General features: G+C 41.9%; 1 protein-coding gene and 1 long non-coding RNA gene across 2 annotated transcripts; one reads left to right on the forward strand and one right to left on the reverse strand.

Annotated features, from left to right (window-relative positions):
• Positions 1–2,955: 2,955 nt before the first annotated feature.
• Positions 2,956–7,849, reverse strand: LOC143260200 (uncharacterized). Its single transcript, XR_013034332.1, has 2 exons — positions 7,641–7,849; positions 2,956–3,235 (listed from the first exon to the last, which is right to left on the reverse strand). It is a non-coding gene; the product is annotated as an uncharacterized LOC143260200 (long non-coding RNA).
• A 78-nt stretch (positions 7,850–7,927) lies between these two features.
• On the forward strand, positions 7,928–10,885 carry LOC117223310 (reticulocalbin-2). The gene is made up of 5 exons (XM_033475521.2): positions 7,928–8,221; positions 8,812–9,052; positions 9,150–9,297; positions 9,367–9,822; positions 9,903–10,885. The coding sequence occupies exons 2-5, from the start codon at positions 8,833–8,835 to the stop codon at positions 10,072–10,074; spliced, it is 996 nt and encodes a 331-aa protein (XP_033331412.1). The 5' UTR covers positions 7,928–8,221; positions 8,812–8,832; the 3' UTR covers positions 10,075–10,885.
• The last annotated feature ends 1,127 nt before the right edge of the window (positions 10,886–12,012 follow it).

Here is a 12,012-nt window from a genome sequence, read left to right on the forward strand (position 1 = left end):
CCGGCCAGCGGAAAGATAAATATCCTTGTCGTCGGGGCGGGGGGGGGGGGGGGCGCGTTCCGTTTTCCTGACCAAATGCAATGGAACGCGTGGTCATTGGATCGGTCTTCATCTCAGCATCGATCAAAATTATTGGGACAGCCTGAACGACACGTAGGGCCGTAGTCATAGTCGAATATTATTTGAGCCGTTTACTTTGAAAGTGGCATAAGTCACTTTGTTTTTAAGTCGATGTATTTAAGGGTTTGCGTTTTAACACGTGTAAAAATGTGGATGTTAACTTTCGAGAAGATTTACTTGTATTTGTTATCTCAGGATACTGATATTTTTCTCAGTATAAATAATTTCGTATAAACATTAAAAAATCACCACTTTTCATTACGGTAAAGTGACTTGAGCCACTTTCAAAATAAATAGTTTAGAAAAATGACTGACATATGTTAATTTTGTTCGACGTATTTTACCGAAGTGATGTTTTGAAAGGACAGTGATTTACTAAAATTGTTGAATAAATTACATATATAATAATAATTTATACCATGAACATATTTAATATAAAGGTTTGATTTAAGTATTTTTTATTTTAATATTCATAAAATACAAAAATAACTAGTACATTTTGAAACATAAGTATAAGTAATTTATATGAAAATATACATCGGTTCAATTTAATTTTCGTCATCGATAACTCGGAAATCGTGTTTTGTTTCAAATTTTTTAAATAACTGCGGTATATCGGGGGTATATAATTAAGCAAGTCCGTCGTGTCTTTGTATTTTGCTGAAGAAACAGGACGAGATCCAGCGTACAACGGATCCATTTCTATTTGTGAATAACGCCTAGGTCTTCCTCTTTTTGGTGACAAATCCATCTTTTCATCTAAAGTTAGTTTATAAAATATTTTATAGTCACCTGCTGGCGGGTCTGGAGGTAGCCGCCACATCCCTATAATATAATTTACAAAACTGCACTATTCTTTCGCACTTATAAAAATAAGTCCAGCGATCACAACTTTTTTAAAAATACTGAAAATAATTCGCAACAATACTTCACGCACACTTATCACACGTTTCTATTTCTTTTACACTAAGCCCCGCAATTAATTTCCCGAGTACAGCGACTTACGCCACTTTCAAAATAAACATGTTTGTTATACCGTTAATTAGCAAAACTTCTAGTCATCCGGCATTTCACGAGCAGTCAAGAAAATTACAATTTTTAGTCAAACGGACGATAATGTATTTAGGACGGTCTTATAAATAAGAACCGACTACGGATACGACCCAGTCTTGTCTACTCGATAACAAAGCTTCCGCGACTGCGATTCAGTCGAAACGAAAAAATTGATACTCGATAGCATTGATCTCGCAGCGAACGCTTTATCGCCGATTACCGGTAGCCCCCGGCCGTTAATGTGTTTTCGATCGCGAAACAACGCCCCCGCGGTTTCGCGATAGCGGCGACGCAACGGGGATTCGTTGTCGAAGAGATTGCAAAAAGGAGAAACCGAGGGCCAAAGCTCGCCGGAAAGGCTTCGCGGGGAGGAAGAAAATCCAGTCGGTTTTCTTCTCGAGGCTTCTAGCCGCCTCAATATTGTCGCTATCTCTTGTATACAGTTGCCGCCATATTCCTCGGGTAGCCGCCATATTACCAGAAACTTCCACCCCCTTTTATGTGGCTCGCCGCGGACCGTCACCGCGAAAACTACCCCCATAAAAGTTGACGACTTAAATCGCGGGGCGTATGCCTTGGCGCTTCTCTGGTCGAAGCGAGCCACGGAAACGTCGAACACACTTACGATCCTGCGGAACGCCTCGAAATATTTCCCCGTACACTCTCCCCGCGGCTTTCGCGGGGAACGGAAGTGGAGGAGAGAACCGAGAAACGAGCATTCACAGCGAAGAAACCTACCGGGAAGACGTCTTTAAATCGAAACTGCTTCGGAACAAAACCGAGAACTGAATCACGGTTCTTCGAATAACAACGAAGTTCTGAATTTCTAACGATAACCCAGGCTGGCTGTCCGTCCGACGATCTTGCTGATTTCTTTTCGCCAATTTCCCGAGTCGCTGAGATCTTACGTCGCTGAAGCACAGACGGTTGGAACAGTTGTCATTTGCGTGTAGAACATTAAATTGGCACGTCCTGGCACAGCTGTATGTGAAAGAACCGGAACAATACGAAAGAATAATCGAGAGCAGGTGTAACAAAATATTATAAAATATTATACTAAAATAAAATATATATATATATAACATATTATATTATATTATATTTATGTATTATTATATATATATATAATATAGGGTGTCCCAAAAATGTCTCGCGATCTGAAAGTGGCGTGTTCCTCGGATCATTCGAAGCAACTTCTTCCTTTACAAAAATGTTCTCTGAGGCACCGTTAACGAGTTATCAACGAAAAACAGTGACCAATGAGAGGCGAGCTCGGCTGGCGCGAGGCGATCGAGCCAATGAGCGGAACTGGGCTTCGTGTGCTGGTTGGCTGGGCCGCCTCGCGTCAGCCATACTCGATTCTTATTGGTCACTGTTTGTTCGTTAATAACTCGTTAACGGTGCCTCGGAGAACATTTTTGTAAAGGAAGAAGTAGCTTCAAATGATCCGAGGAACCCGCCATTTCCGGATTGCGAGACATTTTTGGGACACCCTGTATATATAAAATATTATAACAAACTATGTACAAGAGAGATACTGGAAGAAAGGGGAAGAGAATTTATATAGATTCTGCAAATGAAAAAACTGAAACGTCACCACATATAATTAACGAATGTACATCGTCTTTAAAAGGCTGAAAAGCAAGTGAAATAGACGTTTTGCTACTACTACTACATTAAAATGAACCTGTAAACCAGGAGTGTCAAACTCAAAATCTATAACTTGGGCCAAATAAACAATGCTTAACTTTAGGTGGGCCGCAAAAGAAAAAAGATCAATGCTCATAGAAACAAATATTTTTATTTTGACTAGTACATTGTAATAAACACATATATAAAGTTAAATTATTGTTTACGTCCTGATACTTGACATCAAAAATGTTCATCTCGGGCCGCGAGTTTGACATCCCTACTGTAAACTATCGTAGACAGCCCCGAGATATCGGTGCTCTTTTCCAACTACGTCACATTGTACGCGTTGGAAATTCTAATGAGTCGAAAAGCGACAGGGTACGAGCGAAGAATATTCGTTCTCTCCGGAGAGTTAATACAGAGAGCCGGCCTGCAAAGAAAAAAAAAAAAGATGATCGTGAAGGAGGTTCGATTATGCCCGGCCGGGACTTTATCATGCTGCTCGTAAATTCCCCTCCCGCGAGAAGCAATCTGCGTCTTCGGCCTTCGAGCAGAGGAGAAGAGGTCGGTAATCCCGTAGATACCGAACGATAAAACGGGAAAGAAGAAGGCGAAACGAGGCGATCCTGAAGTGGCCCGTAATGAAGGAGGCCAAGATAAATATGGAAAGAGGGCTCGCGCGCGCTACCCATCCGGTCTCAATATGCTTGAATGGTGTCCCGCTGACGTGGCGTTTCCGAACGGGGCCGAATGTCCGACGGATTAGTTTCGACGTTATCGTGGTCTGTATACAAGCCGTGATAAAGAAGCCGAGACGAGCCGGCACTCGGTAACAGCGCGACAAAGTACGGAAACCATCGTGATTCCTCTGAAACTTCGCACTGCTCGAAGCACGATAGACTTCGATTCGGCTCGATAGAATCTGTCCCGAGGGAATGCAATTTTTGCCGAATTTCGACCGAATCGATCGTGCCGAACAAGGTCCCGACTCGTGATTGAAAGCGCGAACGACAAGTCTCGCCTAAGTAAGTAACGACTCGACACCACGGCTGGCTTAAATAAACGGAAGCGGGGTGTAGTCCGCTTTGCGGCTAATATCGCCGATGTATGTATGAGGGCACGATATGTATATAGGGGAGGGGTGCATAAATATGCGCGTATGCGTCACCGCGCGCATAAGTGCCGATGAGGGGATTTGTAAATGATCCGAACGTCGCGCGTCAATCACTTACGGCCGCGCCGTCTCCTAACAAGCGTCGAACACCGCACGCTTCTCGACTTTCGTCGACCGTACGTATGTACGTTCTTTATTACGTTATGCGCTGCGTGTGTCGTAATAAACGGTCTCGGTGCATTTGCCGCAGCTCGTCGAGAGGACGAATAATAACGGGAGGAAGAAAATCCTAGGAGGAAGTTCAGAGAGGACGAGGGCTCGGCCGAAAGTTCTGGAACGCATAGGAAACGTCTTTCCGCGATTCCAAGGGTATCCGATGGGGGCCCCGCGACTCTTTTCGAAGGGAAGTCGGCTTAGACTCGTTTCCCCCCCGCAAAGCAGGTCGCGACATCCGGCGGGGATCCGCAAAAAAAATATATTCCGCCGTCTGATATGCCGTAAAGAAGGAGCCCGGGATGGGTCTCTGTTAAGACGTCGGAAACAGCGCAAAAAGAATCTTTCGAGGCGGCGAAGGGGCGAAATTACGTCGAAAAGTCTGGAGAATTTATCGGGGCACTTTTTAAACTCCGCCTTCGCGCGATTAGCATATTATTTCTATGGAAGCCCCGGGTGGAAAGACCGGGCACGGCTCCTGCGCCGGTGTAACGCGGCCAGGAGCATATCAAATATGTTGATAAATGATCCCTTTGAGCGATGAATAGACGGGCCGTCGAGCGCCGCGCTATCCGTATCCTTTTTCTCGTTCCGCGCGGCGAACATTTGAATGTCAGAAGAAAACGCCTTTGCTGGCTGTGGTCTGCGCTCTGCGGTTGCCCCCGTCCCTCCCTCTCGCCCCTCCATTTCATCCCCGAACCGGAGAACAAAATCACAAGCGTCTGCGTCTTCTCTGCCCGCGAGTATTCCGACCGAACCGAAAATATCTTGATTCGTTAGAGTCCCGATCGAATATTGAATTCGCCTGCTTCTCCTCTGGGTATTACGCTCGCGGAATTCCGCGGCGCAGCCGTGGCCGCGAGCACGACCTTTGAAACCCCCTGCGTATCGCTCCTCGGAAATTGCTTCCGCGGTAGCTCCGTTCGTATTTAACCATCCAGACGATTCTATTCGGGTCCACCTTGACCCAACAGTACAGAAACTCCATCTACTTTGTTTAATGATTAATGATTAACGTTCTACGTTCAACGTTCAACGCTCAACGTTCAACGCTCAACGTTCAACGTTTAATGTTTAATATACGGATTATATGCATTTAACCTTTTAGGTACGGCTGAATTCTGCGCGAAGCTATTTCTCTGGACGGCAGAGTCTGATACTGTATATTCTGTCTGTATATACAGGGTGTCCCAAAAATGTCTCGCAATCCGAAAGTGGCGAGTTCCTTGGGTCGTTTGAAGCAACTTCTTCCTTTACAAAAATATTCTCCGAGGTACCGTTAACGAGTTATTAACGAAAAACAGTGACCAATGAGAGGCGAGCTCGGCTGGCGCGAGGCGATCGAGCCAATGAGCGGAACTGGGCTTCGCGCGCTGGCTGGCTGGGCCGCCTCGCGTCAGCCGTACTCGATTCTTATTGGTCACTGTTTTTCGTTAATAACTCGCTAACGGTGCCTCCGAGAAAATATTTGTAAAGGAAGAAGTTGCTTCAAATGATCCGAGGAACCCGCCATTTCCGGATTGCGAGACATTTTTGGGACTGACTGTTGTAAATCGATGCGAAGACAAAAGAAGTGTGAAACAATGCGTATGAAGACGATTATTTGGTTCGAACGATGAGCGAGTGAGCTACTAGAGCAAGCCACTATAGTGGCGCGTCGGGCCTAAAAGGTGAAGTATAATTGCATCGTGTTAGATCTGAGATAGCCGGGGTGGATAGTTCACATAATTTGATCGTCGAGAAAAAAAAGGGCGACGAATTAACAAAAATTGATGGTAACGTTTCATCTTCAAATGTGGTTAACGATACACCGAAAAAGCTCGATATTTTCGGATGAAGTCTGTTTGCATACTACGTTTGCATATCCTATCCACCGGATCAGATATTTTAACGACTGTTTCAATCAACAAACGTCGGTCGGAAACGTTCGGGCGAAAATCGTGAAAGCTGCCCACCTTCCACGGGTCGAATAACTATACCCGAACATAGAGAAAACGGTTCTCTGCATGTTTCAGGGGAACATTTTGGCAATGACTCTTGGAAGAGATCTAGGGTATGAAATCGGGACGTAGCTTTGATCTAGAACTGCTCGTCGGGTGGATAGAGATGGGGCCAGTTTGAATGCCGGTCGCCGATGCTAAACAGTCGGATTTCCGTTCCGCCAATCAGTTCTGACCGACCGCCCTTTGCCAATCTCCATACGATTCTCGCTGGAAAACAGAAAAGGGGAAACAGAAGGACAATATTCCGTAGTTCGTTCGATGGCTGAGAAGCCGCCGATGGACCTCGCGTTTTCGGTTCGCGTGCTCGTTAATTAAAGAGCAACGACGAAACGATAAAAGTTTCGAAACAAACCGACCGCGTGAAATCGGAAAAATACGGTGCTGGCGGAAAATCGCGATATTTCACTGCGCTCGCTACACCGAGATACAGCGATACCGCGAAACGGTGGTTGCGCAGGGTATCGAAATATTTCGGCTGGATGTTGAACAAATTTTATCGTTCGATTGTGTTTTACGGGCCGCGCGAACAATAACGTTCTGACAATTAGCATCATAAAAGAAGGAACACACGTCGGAGAGCATAACGAGAACAGAATAAATTTTCGTGCTCGGCCAAATTAATTGTTAAGCACCGCGGGGGTGGATTATTATTATTATTATTATTATACCGCTGACGACAGAGAGCTCGATGCAACATTCGCAGCCGTGTAATAGATCTCTGCGTTGTTAGCAAGGGATACAGGATCGTCGATTTTATCCCGCGAGGTCGAAAACACGGAGAATAGCTGCGGGGATAACTTATCGACGACCGTTCCGAACGATGCATCACCAGGAATTGTGCAATCGTGCGCGATCGTATGCCACCGTGGCATTATCATAATTATCGCCGCATAATTCCATCGTTTCGCGAGCCCGGTGGGCCGTCACCGAGAAAGATTTAACAGCCGAGCTTACAATTCTATTGCAATCTCTGTGTCTGTTGGCGCGCATTTCGCGATTTTCGAGCAAAAATTACGTACGAAATTAAAGCACGCGAGAAAATAATGCGGATTAATCGGATGTTGATCTCGACAATGCATTCAAATTTCCTGGCAATTTCAAATCGTGTTGGCCACCTACGCACAAGTACGAGAATCTGTTCGACGCGTTAACTTCCATCGATCAAATACGAAGCGTTTTCTGTTACCGCCGACAGATGGCTCTGCGCAACGTTGAATTTCGCGGCAGTCGAATGTAAATTGATCATTTGATTTAATCGTTCGGAAAATGATAATTGAATATTAATCAGCGATACGGTGAGCCGACTAAATCGAATCGAATCGTTAAGAACGCGATCGAGAAATCGCGCATGTTCGTCTGCATGCACTGTTCGCATGATCGTTCTAAATATGGAGGTCCAAGGGTCTGAAACAAACGGGCCTCTTGCTGCGGCCTTCGATGAATTAATTTTCTTAGCGTAAGAAAATCAATGTGTAAAATTAGTTTTAATGATCCTCGGATCGTACTTGGTAGCGTTCCACGATTTCTTCGAAGCAGAACCATGAAGATCGAACTGTGCAAAATAAATCGGCGACTTTCGCGTCTTGTTCTCGATGTCTGTCGGCTGGCGTTATCGGGAACCCGAAAAAAAGAAGATCAGAGCTACTCGCTGCGACGTTCTGCTCGGCGCGAGCACCTCTTCCTCTCTCTCTCTCTCTCTCTCTCTCTCTCTCTCTCTCTCTCTCTCTCTCTCTCGTCGGAACGATAACTAAAGTTAGAAATAAATTGAACGTGTGTTAGTGCGGCTGGTCTATTTCTGTATCCGCACCCTAGAACAAAGTCATGACGGTACATACTGATCGCGGCTGAAGTCGAGCTAACGTCTTTCTTTCTCGATGCTTTTTTTGCACGAGCAGCAGCTAAGCCGAATTCCGACATTCGTGACGTTCACGAGGAACGGATAACTTGGCGGCCGGCGATCGACAATCAACGATTTCCCATTCATAATCGCGAACCCGACGATAACACCGGTGTTTCTCCAACTGTGCACTGTGAATCGCGATGACCAACCGGCTCTAACGATCGAACATCGAACAGTATCGAACAGGTGCGTAAATGAATCTCAATTAATACTTGGCACGTGTTATTACACCAACAAATGCTTTCTGCTGCCCCCGTTTGCTACAACGTATTGTGAACGATCGTGTGTAAGCGCCAAAGGCCAAATGAATAAAATGTTTAACTTACAAAAGTGACAGTGCTACTAGTAATGTAACGAAACTTGTCGACGATTCATCATCCCTTTTCTTCGAGTTGTTCAAAAGTATCGATATTCGATACAGCTTGCGATTATTTTTATAATGTACTCTGTCCACCGAAATGTTTCGCTCCCTATTGCGTGTAGACAGGAGAACGTCGTGGATTACCCCACTTCGCCTTACATTTACTGTAAAACTAGCTTAAAGTACAGTACGTACGTACTTTAGAAGTTGTCATTGTACAGTGCTTTCCAATATTTACGAAAACTCGGATTCAATGATGTTTGAATTGAAAAAGTACAAGATCGAGTTTCGAGAACGACTCTGCATGATGGCAGGCAGTCGATAAAATTCATTGTGGTGTTCGCTGTGGAGATCGATGGGCCTATCAAATTCTTAATGTTGTGAGGTTATCCGCTGTTTATATTTCTCTTCGCAGAATCATTTACCGAGACTTACCATGAGTATACACCGAACGCGTGTAGAGATTCTATTATTTCTGATTGCGATCCTCGGATTCTTGTCATGCGGAAATGCAGCATCTGCACATATCCACACTCATCAGCATAACAAATCCAACAGTAACGAAAGAACAGAAGATGGTGCGTTTAGTCCGCGAGATATGGATCACTATGCAGGAGGAGAACACCATCAGGAATTCGATCACGAAGCTATACTCGGTAATTGTTTTTAATACTGTCTGCAAAAGTGTACGGTTTAAACATAGTGTTTCGGCTACCTATGTACCATGAATAACATTGTTTTGCATGTTCACAGGAAGTGTGAAAGAGGCAGAGGAATTCGACAAGCTTCCCATAGAGGAATCTAAAAGACGCTTAGGAATTTTGTTGACCAAGATGGATTTAAATAACAACAAATTTATCGAGAGGAATGAACTGAAAGCATGGATTTTAAGATCGTTTAGGTACATATATTTGAATGGTTGTAGAGTTTAGTCGAAAGAAATGTTAATCGGTATTTATCTTATCTTTAGCATGCTTTCTGACGAGGACTCTCAAGACCGACTGGAGGATACAGATTCAGATAAAGACGGCAAAGTCAGTTGGGCTGAAATTTTACAGGATATGTATGGTTCGGATTCGGAAGATCTAGAAGCAGATGTTAAACTTATTACCGATGACAAGCAAACATTCGAGGCAGCTGATATGAACAAAGATGGGTATCTCGATCCGGATGAGTTCAAAGCTTATACTCATCCTGAAGAAACACCTAGAATGTTTCCACTTCTTTTGAGGCAAGCTTTGGATGACAAAGACATGGATAAGGATGGATACATCAGTTTCCAGGAGTTTATTGGTAACAGAGCTAAAGCGGAGAACAAAGAATGGTTGTTGGTAGAAAAGGATAAATTTGATTACGAGCATGACAAAGATAAGGATGGGAGACTCGATTCGGATGAAATACTTTCTTGGCTAGTACCTAGTAACGAGTATGTAGAATACTTCCATTATTTTTTATCAATTGATCATTTTGACAATGCCTGCACTAATTTGGTAGTAAATATTACAGTGAAATCGCAAGTGGTGAAGTAGATCATCTATTCGCTGCATCCGACGACGATCACGATAACAGATTGTCCTTTGAGGAAGTCTTGGACCATCACGATGCTTTCGTCGGAAGTGAAGCCACAGATTATGGAGACCACTTACAAGATATCGAGCGATTCCAAGATGAACTATGAGAATCGGTGGCTAAGCACGTTAGCGAAATCTTCATCTTTTGCGTAATATCTGTCAGAATTTTACGTCTATGAAAGTATTTTTAATAGTTCTGAATGCCGCCCTTTGAGCTATAATATGTTTTGGTGTTCCTATTTATGCTGCATTTAGCGTACATTAAGATCGAACAAAATCGCACAAAACTTATTTAAAATACTCAAAGCATAGTTTCGCCAGTCTTCCAATTTTTATGAACCTTTGGTGCCATAATTACGGTGATACGTTGCTTTAGCACAAATAGAATTTACATTTCTTCTAAGTAGTAAGAGTTACCAGAAACATATTGTCTAATTTTCATTATTTTTCGGTAAATAATTATGTACATGCACTAATTTTAAATTATTCTGTGCTTGCGACGATTATTAGGGAAAAGGTTATGGACCTTAAGAAACCTTGTAATTTATCTAAACAGCGAATTAAATAATTCAATTCCTCCGATTATTATAGAGCATCATAACATACATAATAAAAAAAATTGAATTCTTTAGTATTCATTCAGACATTCAGACATCTTTGGAATAAATTTGTCTACTTTTCGTATTCTATGACGAACAATATGTATTGTGATGAATTTTTGTAATAAAATATGCTTTACATCTTAGATATTCTCGTGCCATTGAAAAAGCAGAAAGTGTTCGAAGAATATTACAGGATAAACGAGCTACAAATGACTTTGAAAAACACTTCAAGGTTATTTTTAAACCTCTTACCTTGTAATATTTTTTAAACGTTACATTTTTGTTGATAACGTATTAAATAAATGAACTACATATATGCAGTGTCCATAAATTTATTAACATATAATAAATTATTAAATTAGTATCACAGACTTAAGGTCCCTAAGGATTTTACCACAAGAGGCGCCACTATTAACACAGACTCAGGATCCGTACAGGCATTGCATCTTATGGGCTTTTCTGTCTCAATTTTAGAGGGCTCTAGATTCCCTCCTTATCATTTCGTATTACACCCAGCGTTGCCGATAGTTCACAAAAAATAAGCACGTTAGCAAGAGCGAATATCCTGTATATTTTATTTTTATTACGAGTGCTGAATATTATTTGGAGGCAACAAGTACGGTACTAACATTGAAATGATGGAAATAGTATTTATAAAACATGTACTACAAAAATAAGATATAAAGTTTAATTATTTTTATGGATTTCAGCAATTATTTCTACTAATTACATAATTAGCAGTGGTACACATATAGAAATAGATTTATACATTTTATCTTACAGATGGATATTTACAACGTTAATTTTATAAGCTTTACAATGTAAAAAGAGCATTGCATGCAATGTTTGTATGCAGTCCAAGTCTGCGATATTAAGTTGTTGCAAAAGTAATTTAGATCTTTTTAGTTAGCTATCTATTTGGAAAACCGAAATTATACATTTGCAGCAACCCAATAGATACTATCTGGTAAAATTCGAAACTCTTTCCAGCTCAAGGCGAAATTTGTAGCTGAAAATTCAGAAAAGATTACACACCGATATCACACACATCTATAATTATAATAAAATATTATTTTATAAATATCAAAACCTCATTTGTGAAAATAGAGGTATACAATTTTACATTGTTATTCGCATTTAAACTTCACAGCAGAGATGAGGAAATATAGATTTTTGTAATTTTAAATAGACAAATAGACTATACATATTTTTATCTCCTCATGTAATATAGAATTTAGCAAGTAAACTTTTTTTTAAAATATTAGCTACATATGGATATTATGTAGTGAAATATATTTGAAATGCTATTTCCACAATTACCATTTCCAAAAAAGTTTATTTGCCAAATTCTGTATTACCCGAGAAGATAAAATTGTTCATAGTCTATTTGCTATTTAAAAAATCTATTTTTCCTCCAGCCCTTTTCCTTCACCATTAGCTCGA

Source organism: Megalopta genalis, chromosome 10 (assembly GCF_051020955.1).
Source record: "Megalopta genalis isolate 19385.01 chromosome 10, iyMegGena1_principal, whole genome shotgun sequence".
Lineage (NCBI taxonomy): Eukaryota > Metazoa > Arthropoda > Insecta > Hymenoptera > Halictidae > Megalopta > Megalopta genalis.

Excerpts from the sequence above, each read along its gene's own strand:
- LOC117223310 (XM_033475521.2), top strand. The coding sequence starts at position 8,833 with ATGAGTATACACCGAACGCGTGTAGAGATTCTATTATTTCTGATTGCG. Across the intron at positions 9,053-9,149 it reads CGATCACGAAGCTATACTCG|GAAGTGTGAAAGAGGCAGAG; the intron begins GTAATTGTTTTT and ends GCATGTTCACAG. Across the intron at positions 9,298-9,366 it reads TGGATTTTAAGATCGTTTAG|CATGCTTTCTGACGAGGACT; the intron begins GTACATATATTT and ends TCTTATCTTTAG.